The sequence below is a fragment of the Prionailurus bengalensis genome, chromosome B3 (assembly GCF_016509475.1).
Source record: "Prionailurus bengalensis isolate Pbe53 chromosome B3, Fcat_Pben_1.1_paternal_pri, whole genome shotgun sequence".
Lineage (NCBI taxonomy): Eukaryota > Metazoa > Chordata > Mammalia > Carnivora > Felidae > Prionailurus > Prionailurus bengalensis.
Window position 1 is genome coordinate 61,997,031 of NC_057355.1, and position 10,763 is coordinate 62,007,793.

The window sequence follows — 10,763 nt, forward strand, 5'->3', positions numbered from 1 at the left end:
AGGGGACATGAACAGTTTCCTGAGGAACAACTGGCCACACTTGGTAAGACCCTTCTCCCAGCCCTCTTGGCCCATCTAAAGACCCTGTCCATGTGTCCCAAAACAAGCATGGACTAACACACCCTCTGCCCTACCCAGGGCCAGCCATCACCTCTGGCCATGTGGGACCTGCTCCAGCTGGCTCAGGACATAACCCAGGGCTGCCACTACCTGAAGGAAAATCCACAGGTTGGGAGTGATCCTGGCTCAGAGTGGGTGGGGGAGCAGCCCAATCTCTAATCCCCAAGGAATAGCTTTTCCACATAACTTTTATAGAAATAGTTCAGGGTCAGAGCTTCTGAGTTCTGGCAGTGATTTTTTTTTTTTTTTTTTTTTGCCTGCAGGGACATTGCTGCCAGGAACTGCCTGCTGGGCTGCACTGGACTCAGCCCAGTGGTTGGTACTGGGGACTTCAGGATGGCAAAATATGATATTACAGGTGTGGGGTCTGGGGACGCGGGGAAGGCTGCTGCTGCTCCAAGAGATTTACCAGCACTCTGGTGGCATTTGAGCAGCGTCTCACTCCCCTCCTCCCTCCTGTAGAACCAGTTATTAGGGGTGGGGGTGGGGGGGTAGGCTCTGCTGCCAGTCAAGTAGATGCCTGAAGAGGCCTTTCTGGAGGGCATTCATTTTCATATCCAAGACAGACTCCTGGTGATAACATGCCTGCCCCCTTCCCTGGCCTTGGGCCACCTTACATGAGGGAAAGGGAAGGCTTTATCTGATGGGCTTCATTGAGCTTCCCCCACTCATGATGCAGGTCTTTCGGGGTTCTGTTCTGGGAAATCTTCTTATTAGGCTACATGCCCCACCCTGGGTGCACCAACCAGGACATACTGTACTTTGTCACTGGAGGGGGACAGATGGGCCCTCCCAGGGGCTGCCCAGGGCCTGTGTGAGTATGGAGTGTTGTCCAGGGACGGAGGTCCTTCACAGCCATGGGTGGGCACAAAATCCTACCTTTCTCCCAGGTACTGTACCATGACACGGTGTTGGCAGTACCAACCTCAGCTGTGCCCCTGTTTTGCCAGCATCTTGGAGCATCTTCAGTACTGCATTCAGGTGTGCCCCCTCACCTGCCTTCACCATCTTGATCTCGAGGGTCAGGAAGGAAGCCATAAAACAAAGCTGCTCCCCTGCCCTTCTATTACAGGACCCGGATGTGCTGAATTTATTCCTGCCAATGGAGCTACTGCCCACTCTGGATGAGGAAAAGGCTTCTGGGCTGGGGAGCAGGTCTTTGGAGGGCCTAAGATTCCCCACGGGCCCAGGAACTGAATCTGAAGAGCTTAAAGAGCTGGATAGGGAGCCTCCTTGGCCCCTGACTGCCCTCTAGTCCCAAGACCCCAAATCCAGGGACCTCCAACCTCGGAACCTTTGGAATCCCCCCTATGGCTCTTGGGCCCCAAGGGGCCCTGAAGGTGAGGACTCAGGCAGTGCCCGTAGCAATGGTTCCTCCCTGAACTCTTCCTCAGGCTTCTAGGTAGCTTGTTATTCCCGTAGCCTCTGTCCCCTGCAGTCTGTACTGCGTGTCTGGGCCTGTCTCAGAGCTGGCCAGGCACCAGTGGACTCCCCATCCTGGAAACCAGCCCAGGCTTCCTGGAGAAGAGCTTGGACACTCCCAGCCTTTGATCTTTGGGACCAGAGGTTGAAATTGCCTCCCTCAGGAAGCCTTCTCTGGATTACCCTTCCCTCCCCCACCCATAAGTGTCTTTCATCTGAGCAGCCCTCAACCCTACAAATGCCTCTAATAAAGAGCTCTTCTCATACCCTCCAGTGATCTGCCTAGACATGAAGGATGCTAGGGAAGTAAGAAAGGGACCAGAGGAGGGAGGGGATGAGGCCTGAGTCACCAAAGCTGGTGTCTTTGAGTTTTATTGGCAAAGGCTGTCCATTGTAGTGTGGGAGGTTAGACCAATAGATCTAGTGTCTGCGAAATAAAATTCATTATCTGACCTCTTTAGAGAGATATGCAGCCCCCTCAAGAGAGCCGGGCTGAGGAAGGAGGCCATTGTCCCAGCCAGCCTCCCTACCCCCCCTCCCTGGGTTAATTAGTGCCATCGGTTCTGGGAACTCTGGGGCTTGTATGGGAGACAGCCCCCTGCTCGTGCAGTGCGTCCCATGGTGGTTGGCACTTGGCCTTCAGAACTGTGTGAACCTCCCGGCACCGCAGGGTTTCAGTCTCTGGCTGCATGCATGGTGTGGACACGGCCGCAGGTCCATCTGTCAGAACCAGGGCCCAGCCTCATCTCTCAGCCAGGCTGGCCAGGATGCTAATGAGATTGTCCAGCCCCAGCAAATAGCCGTCCTCGCGGTTGCCCTCCTCCCAGGGCCGCCGGTGGTCCAGGGTCTGGCCGTCGGGGAGGGGCGTGGTCTTGCCGAAGTCAATGAGCCACACACCGGCGCGATGGCAGTGATCGTGCACGAAGAGCAGCGAACTGCCGATCACCTGTCGAGCCCCACATGGTCAGGCCACGGCCCTTTCCTGGAGAAGCCCCCCATCCTAATCCTGCTGTAGCCCTCACAGGCCACAGCTCCCGCACCTGAGCCTACCCCTCTTACCTCGTGCCTCCTAAAGAACTCAGAGACCTCCAGGGTGTCCCGGATCTGCTGCAGGCGGTTCAGATACCTCCTCTGGAGAGAACAGGGTAGGAGAGGAAGGCAAATTAATTAAACACTAATTGAGCCTCTGCTAATATTAGGGGCCACGAAGCATACTTGGCTTGGCAAATACCGTGGTGAGGAAGACACAGGCCCCCAGGTGGGATAAATGCTACGATGGGGGGGGGGGGGGAGCGGGTCACGGCAAGGGAGCTAAACCGGATGACCTAGGGGCACCCCTCGTTTTCAGGTTTCCCCGACACCCCGGGGTTCTAGGATCCGGCGCTCACCAGCACTTCCGCATCCCCTTGCACAAACTCCTCGAAGACACGAATCACCTGCTCCCGGCTTCGCGTCGTCTTGAAGTCGGTGCTGCAGGAGCCATCAGCTTTCTGAAGGAGATGGGACAGGAAGGGTCAGGGTCCCCGTGTCTCTCCTCAGCTCAAGGGGAGAGGATCAGACTAGAGCAGCAGCAATACCTCCCAGGACGTTAGTTGCAGGGACGGCAGAAAGGCCGCTAGAGGGTGCCTCGTGGTGGGGGTCAACAACAGGGCAGATACCGCACGGCGGGGTTAGGGCTGAGGGAGGGACAGAGCTCTGCAAAGCGAAGCGGGACTGGCCCACCTTGATGCCTTCGATGCGGAAGCCCAGTGTGGTGCTGGAACTGATGCCTTCTCGCCACTGCATGTAGCGTGGCTTGGTGACCGCGCGCTGCGCGTGCTCCTCCTCGGTAGGAGCCGCCGGGTCTACCGCCAGCATCTTCTTGTACATGTCCTTCCGCAGCTTAGGCCGCTCGCGGGCTTTGGTCAGCTCCTCTTCCAGGTAAGTCCTGCGGAGGCGCGGGCAGCGGCGGGGCGTAAGACGGCGCACACCTGGACCCGGTCCAGCGCGGCTTTGGGCACCCGGTAGAGCGCTCATCCCCTCCCTGAGTGCGCGCCCAGCCAGGCATGACACGTGTACCTGACGCCCATCTTGCAGTCAAGTACGCAGGGCCCATCGAAGCCGTCGAGCAGGTCCTGTAACTGCAAGTAGCTCTCGCCGTCGCGCTCCACCACGCCGTGGAAGGCGGGCACGCAGCCGCGCAGCGCGTCCGCCATGAGCCGCGCCAGGCAGTAGCGCTCCGGCTCTGAGCTGCGCTTCAGGATCAGCCCGCTGGTGCCAGCCGCCTTGAAACTCCCTGCAGACTGGCACCAGTTAGCGCTGCCTGGTCCCTTCCTACTCCAGACACCCACCCACCTCACCGGCGCCTGCCCTGTGCTCACCCGTGTGCCCAGCCAGCTGCACCCAGGCATAGCGCCTCTTGAAAGGGCTCATGACGGGCAGATTCACCATGGTCCGAATCTTCTGCCAGTGGCTTTTCTGAAAGCGACACGGTCCAGCGTGCACGTTGGCGTCTCAGCAGTGCTTAAGCCCGCCCTCCTTTGGAATAGGGTCTCCTGCCCCAACCCACCGCAAGTAGCTAGGGCCCCACGGTTCACTCACTCACTCAGTCACTCACTCAGTCACTCAGTCACTCAAGGAAAGTTTATTGTGAGCCTATGTGGAGGACACTGAGATGGGCACAGGGTGATGGCAGATATCCAGCTTAAGGACTGTGCTGAAAACAGCCTTGAATTTAATGCCAAAGGGCTCAGGTTTGCACCCCACTCCTGCTGCTCTGAGCTGTGTGGGCAGGTTACTAAAGTGCTCTGTCAAGGATTTAGAACTTTCCTGAGCTTGAACATCACCTGATGGTCACCCCGGTTAAAAAATGCAGACGCTCAGGTCTGCCCCAGGGGGAAATTCTAAGTAGGTCTGGGTGGAGCCAAAAATTTGCATTTCTAACATTGCCTCAGGAGATTCTGGGGCCTGAGAAACAGGCCTCTGAGTGTCAGTTTCTTCATCTGTAAAATGGGGAAATAATCACTCTCCCTGGGTTGTTATGAGTAGTAAATGAGGCTTGAGTGTGACAGGCTCCATCCTCCCCAGCCCCATTCCTTGGCATGAAGCAGAAACTGGACAAATTTGGATTCTTGTTTCGTTCACTTTGGACCATTGGCTACTCTCATTTAGGGAGACAAACATGGAAACTTTTGCAAAGGCCCAGGACAGAGAGGCTAGCCTGGCAGGGCCTGGGAAAAGAATGGCTTAGGGCTCCCTGAGACCCTCTTGCTATTCCTGATGCCTTTTCACTCCTCACCAGTTGGCAAGGCTCGGGGCATCCTTGGTCTTGATCTAGACCCAGAAACCTGAGCCTTGAAAATAGGATGCAGAGCTGAGAGCCTATCATTTTAGACGAAACCGGGAAGGAAATGTAGATTTTGGTGTGCTTCTTGCCTCATGACCATGGCTTCTGGCCTCCACCCAATTCAGAGAGCAGCTCATACTCTGGACCTTTCCTTTTCCCACCCAAAACTCATCAGCCCTGTGTCCACCCTCTAAAGTACACAGGTTTGCTCATCCACACTGTGTGTCTGCTGCCTCCTCGTAGGGGTACTTGCCTCAGAGGAGTTGCATATGTGTTGCAGGAGTTATAGGGCTGGAACACAGAAATACAGCCTCCCTGATCAGAGAGAGAGTTCCAAGAGGGAGAGGGAGAACTTGGCCTAAACAGGGGAAGTCTGCTGCTTTCCCATGGGGAGGAGATAGGGGTTAGTGACAGGGCACTGGAATCAGGCGTTCTGTCACTTTTTAGCTGAGTGAACCAAAGTGAGGATTTCATCTGTGTGAGCCTGTTTCCTCTGGGAGGATAGAGCTGCTGCCATAACACGAGCCACCATTTACTGACCGCCTACTGCCTGCCAGGCGCTTCTCATCTTCCATCAGAAAGCACTGCTCCTACTTTCCTACTGAAGTCCCTACATGGCACACTAGGGTGTGATCACGTGTCCAACCCCCAGGGATCTGGGGGTGTAGCCAGAAGCAGCCCACTAGAAACATGACATCTCTTTCAAAACTCCTTTTTTTACTCTTTAAATACATGCAAGGTTTGCATTCTGCTGCATAATAAATCCAAGTTTTATTATAAAACTCTCCCACCTCCAAATCTTCAAGTAAAATTCCAGGAAGATGTATGCGCCATGTGTATTCAGTGGCACCGTCCTATACCCCCTTCTCCCACTCATGATTTTCAAATCATTCACATGCAAAGCAAGAGCATGGGGTGGTAGCATTATTGCCATTTTACAGAAGGAAATCAAGGCTCAGAGGAGTTAACATCCCCTCACTCCCTGCCTCCAGCCTCCCGGCTTCTGGCTGAAGTTCTCTACCAGCCCAACCTCCTCCCCCATGTCCCAATTACCCCATCAGTTTCCAAAATCCATTCTACCACCCCAATTCCCTTTGGGGGGTCAAATGGGACCCTGCATGAGAAAGAGCTTTGTGTAAGATGAAGCAATCTGTCTGCTCTCTGGGGAAACACTGAGATCTGCCTGCAAACTCCTCTCTGTTGGCTGGACATCTCTGTCTTCATCCAAAGGAATGGGTTTAATGGTATGGTTTCAGGCAGCTTTAGGGGCCTACTGACAGAAGCTTGGGGACAGTGGGGCCAGAATGGACTTGGAGGGTATATCTAGTTCTGTAGCCACCCCAGGGGAAGAGGGAGCCAGCCCTGGGTTAGGTGAGATGGGAGAACCACACCATCCCTTCTTCTGGGATTTTGTGGGAGCAGTGAGTGGGGATGGAAGGTGGGAGGTGGGCCCAGTAGAAGAAGATTTAGTGCCTGCAGTCCTGGGCTACTGTCACTTGATTGATGCATGATAACACAGCACTGATTTGCTTCCAAGCTGAGGTAAAATGGGGTCATCACCTATTCTCCTCCAATTTTGTGAGGAGCATATCAGCCAAGAGTAGCAGCAACTAAGGCTGGTTCCAGCCATGCAGGTTACAAGGGGGTTTCATCTGAACCCTCCCAGCCACTTCCTGAGGTTGGTAGGACAGAATTTAGCTCCCCTGCCAGTGAAGGATATGGTCAAACACGGAAGGAGTCTATGCAAGTATCAATGAACTCACCACCATCCATCTTAGGGAGCTGCCTCCTCCAGGGAACATAATGCAGATAAAAATGCATGTATTCAAAAAGGCTCCTGAAGAGTCATTCTTTAGTGGGTGGGCGGGAATTTTGGCACATGAACAACAGCAAGGAAGATATTTTTGAGCAGGTAAGGCTTTTATTATATGGATATCAAAAAGCAGATTTGTTATTTCTAGCTGGAAACAGGGCCAAAGCCCCAACCTTGGGCCCAGCCTACCCTCCATAGAAGTCTGGGAAACCAACTCACACCCAGAGGCTGCCTGGGCATCTTGGGGCAAAAAAAACCAGGAGAGCTGATTATGTGCAAGAGTCTTTGAGGAAGTCACAGGGGCACCTTCTGATCCTCACCCATGGGGCTAGACAGGGACCATCTCTCTCTGGGAAGGGTTTGGCTGGACATTAGCCTCAGACCCTCCTTTGTCCAAGCTCCATTTGGAAGCCCTGAGGACTCCTGCTTCTTACAGCACACCAGATACTCATCCCCATTCTTCCTGACTCTGGCTCTGGCTCCCTACCTCCAGCCATTCAGTCTTGGGCTGAAGCACTCTGCCAGCCCAACCCCCTCCTCATGTTCCCATTGCCCTATCAAACCAGCATTCCCTGTGGTGGTGGTGGTGGTGGTGGTGGTGGTGGTGGTGGTGGTGGTAGTGGTGGTGGTGGTGGGAGCAATCAGTTTAAATTTATAAAATGATTTGCACTAAGGTATAAGTGACCCACGACTTCACCCTCCCAGGGGCATTTGCTTTTTAAAAAGGAAGTCTGTTAACCTAAATTCTGCTCTATAATTAGTGAAAAGTGAAGTGTGGGAGTTCTGGGTCCAGGACAGGATGGCATCAAGGTCTCTTTACCCATCCTAGAGCACTGAAAGAGGAGAACCAAATGAACAGGAGCCAGATACCCTCCCTACAGCAACACCCCAAAATTGTTTTAAGGGGCAGGCAAGGCCTAAGAGGACAGTCATGCTGGCTGCTCTTGGGGATAGGCCCCCAACTCCTCTCCTGATCTGTCTGGGTTTCTCTGCCCGTGACTTTTCCCTCTTCCAGAAGAAAGGCCCCAGGAAGGAGGCAGGCTGCCCAGTCCCAGGTTAGTACCCTGCCGGGAGCCCAGCTCCAGGCTATGGGCAGGCTATGTGGTGCTCCTAGGAGCTGGGGAAAGATCTGTCAGGCAGAGGCAAAGTGGAGACTTTCAGGGCTGCCTCTTGCTTCCAGCTATACCATTATCTACCCATGCCCTAGTGTCAGGGCCTGGCAAGCTGGGAGCTCCCGAGCTCTGCTGCAGGACCCTTCTCCCGGCGCATCCTTCACCGTCAGCCAACCGATGGCCTCAGCTTCCTGACTGGGGAAGCCCTGAAGGCAGCCTAGGCGGGCACTCTGTGCCGCTCCCCGACCGGCCGTGAGGCAAAGTCCGCGCCTGGCCCTTCCACGCGGGCGCAGGCAGCCTCTGTCAACACCTACTGGCTTATCTGCCGCCGCCGTGGCTGTTTGCCTTCGGGGAGGCCCCGGCGGGCTGGGGGTTGGGAAGGCCTGGGCGACGCAGCCTTGGAACTGTAAGGGCCCGCAGCGGCCATCTGCTCCAGCTCCTGGCTGCGCCGTTAGAAGGCGAAGCTCGGCGAGGGAGAGGCCGGCCGAAGACGCCTAGGGCACAGCTGCAGCTGGTCTTCGGAGTCTTGACCCCAGGCGGCGTGCCTATGTTGCAGGCAGGATTGGGCCCCGGGCCCTCCTCCGACTGTAGGCGGAAGAGGGAAACGGGGGCGGAGGGCGGGGGGGGGGGGGCTTCCCTCCTGGCGTCCTTTCTCCTGATCCCGCCTCTCAGCTGTCAGAGATCTGACCCGGGGAACGGTGCCCCCAGAACTACTGCTCCGGATTTCGGAGGAGGTGGGAAAGGAGTCCTCTCACTGCCCCACATTCCACGGCTTTGGAGATTCCTCGATGGCACCCGCATCCCTCTGTGAGCCAGGGTTGTACTAGGAATGATCACGGATCAGGGAGGGGTATCCTTTTCATCCGCGGAGGAGAGAGGGACTCCCCGCACCCTACACCTGACTGCGGCGGGGTGTGTGCGTGTGTGTGCGTGTGTGCGCGTTTGTGTGTTCCTGCTCTATGAGACTTTTCCCTCTTGTACCTTACAAACCACGCTGCCTTCTGGAGAATGTAAGTCTCAGCGGGTAACTGATTCACAGATCCACTGCAAGTCGTTACAGGGTCTCCTCCGCCTCATCCAGTCCGAACGAGCGGCGAAGCCCGGGTTCAGCAGGCAGAGGCTGCGCCTCAGGGCTCTCCCCACCGCGCCCAGTGTCCGCCGCTCTCACCGCCCTTCTGGGCAGGCTCGGAACCACCAGAGCCTGCGGGACGCCCTTCGCCTCTCCCTCCACTCCAGGGACACTTGCATAACGTGGATCTAGAGCAACTCCTTCGCGTTGACCGCGGGTATTTAAAGTATTTGGCCTTGGTTAAAACGAGGGGGTCAAGATGGCTATCCCGGGCGCCGCACACCCCTGAGGGGCAGGCATGGGAATGACTTCGCTGCACCCTGGCCGGGGTTATCTGAGGGTCAAACCTGGCACCGGAACAGCCAGGTTACCGGAGTAGGGACTAGCAGGCGGATCCCGCTTTTCAGCCTCAGTTTACCTCCTCCCGGCTTTCCTTAGGAGCAGGAAACCCGGGGAGGGCTGCGTCCCACTCCCTACCGGAGCCCCCAGCCCCAAGCCCCTCCCTTTTCTGCGTCCACATCTTGTGCGGGCGCCGGGAGCAGACGGCGGCGGTTCCCGAGCAGAGCCTGGAGCGCCTCTCCACTCCCACTCAGGAGAGGGAAACCGTGGCAACGGCGGGGGGTGGGGCCGCCGCGCGGGAGAGGGGGTGGGGAGAGAGGGAGACTCCTTCACCCCTCTCTCTTAGAGAGTTCGCGGGGCAAGACCAAGCCCCTCCGATCCCTCAGCTCCACTTCGCAGCCAGCAAGTCACGATCTCCACCTCCGCCCTACCCGGTGCTCGCGACCGGTCGCAGACTCCTCCTCCCTCTCTTTCTTAGACGCCCCAGGGCCCGGGCAGCGACCCGCAGGTGGAAGCCGGGTGAAAACTGCCAAGGAGGGAGGTCAGCCCAGCGCGTCCTTGAGAACCCCATGCTCCTGCTAAGCAGGACCCCAGGCGGAGGGAGCTTAGCTCAGAAGTCGGCGCTCAGCCAGCTCAGAGCTGGGTCCGCCGCACGCAGCCCCCGCGCCCCGCGCTGGCCCCGCCCCCGCGGCCCATACCTGACCCACGTCCTCGCTGGCTTCCAGCTGCACGTTGCCGCGGCTCCGGCTTTCGCTGTCGCTCAGCAGATCGTCTTCTGAGTCCTCGGGCAGCGACGAGGAGCCAGTAGAGGAGAGCGACGAGGTGGAGAGGCGGCGCGGCTGCTGCAGGTGTGAGGAGCCCACGGCCGGGAGCCAGCCACCCTCCGGCTCCGGTGGCCCCGGGCTGGTCGGGGGTACGTCCGGCTCCTCAGCTGTCACAGTCAGCTGCGGGATCACCGGGGCAGGGGGAGCCCGCGGAAGCCCGTTCGGGACCTGTCCCCCACGCCTTTTGGCCCCGCGGGCCCGGGGCTCCCCTGCGGCGGCGGCGGCAGCGACCGCCGCGCAGCGCGCCTCGAAGAGCAGGCGCAGCTCCCCAACACTCCGGCGCGGAGCCCGCTCCAACCCCGGGCTGCAGGGCCCCGCGCCCCCCGGCCGCGCCATGCTCGTCGGGCCCCCGGGCAGGGTCATTTCCCCGCACGCGAGCCTCAGCGAAGCCCACCAGCCCGCGGCGCAGCGAGGACTGGAGACGCTCAGCGCCCCCGGCGCGAGACTGCCCCGAGGCGGAGCCTGCGCGGCTGCCCGCCTGGGCCCCGCCTCGGCCGCGCCCCCCGCCCACTCCTTTCACTTTCAGAGAAAGCGCGGGCCTCCAAGGGCTCCCTGTTGCTCCTCCAGGTGACCGGGAAGCTCAGACCTCGTGGACACAAAGTCAGGGCCTGGCCTTCGCAGCCTCTCTGTCCCCGCTCTCGAAGAGACCGGAGGGGTCGCTCCGCCCCCGGGCCCTACTGCCTTGGAGCTGGTCCTGCTCTCGCTCTCCTACCCAGTCCCTCCGGCTCCTTTCCACGAT

At 57.9% G+C, this 10,763-nt stretch overlaps 1 protein-coding gene across 1 annotated transcript; it reads right to left on the reverse strand.

Moving 5' to 3' along the window:
- Positions 1–1,898: 1,898 nt before the first annotated feature.
- Positions 1,899–10,441, reverse strand: ITPKA (inositol-trisphosphate 3-kinase A). The gene is made up of 7 exons (XM_043555611.1): positions 9,899–10,441; positions 3,903–3,999; positions 3,601–3,817; positions 3,265–3,469; positions 2,931–3,032; positions 2,602–2,673; positions 1,899–2,488 (listed from the first exon to the last, which is right to left on the reverse strand). The coding sequence occupies exons 1-7, from the start codon at positions 10,385–10,387 to the stop codon at positions 2,285–2,287; spliced, it is 1,386 nt and encodes a 461-aa protein (XP_043411546.1). The 5' UTR covers positions 10,388–10,441; the 3' UTR covers positions 1,899–2,284.
- Between the last annotated feature and the right edge of the window lie 322 nt (positions 10,442–10,763).

Excerpts from the sequence above, each read along its gene's own strand:
- ITPKA (XM_043555611.1), bottom strand. The coding sequence starts at position 10,387 with ATGACCCTGCCCGGGGGCCCGACGAGCATGGCGCGGCCGGGGGGCGCG. Across the intron at positions 3,033-3,264 it reads TCCGCATCGAAGGCATCAAG|AAAGCTGATGGCTCCTGCAG; the intron begins GTGGGCCAGTCC and ends CATCTCCTTCAG. Across the intron at positions 2,674-2,930 it reads AAGGGGATGCGGAAGTGCTG|AGGAGGTATCTGAACCGCCT; the intron begins GTGAGCGCCGGA and ends TGTTCTCTCCAG.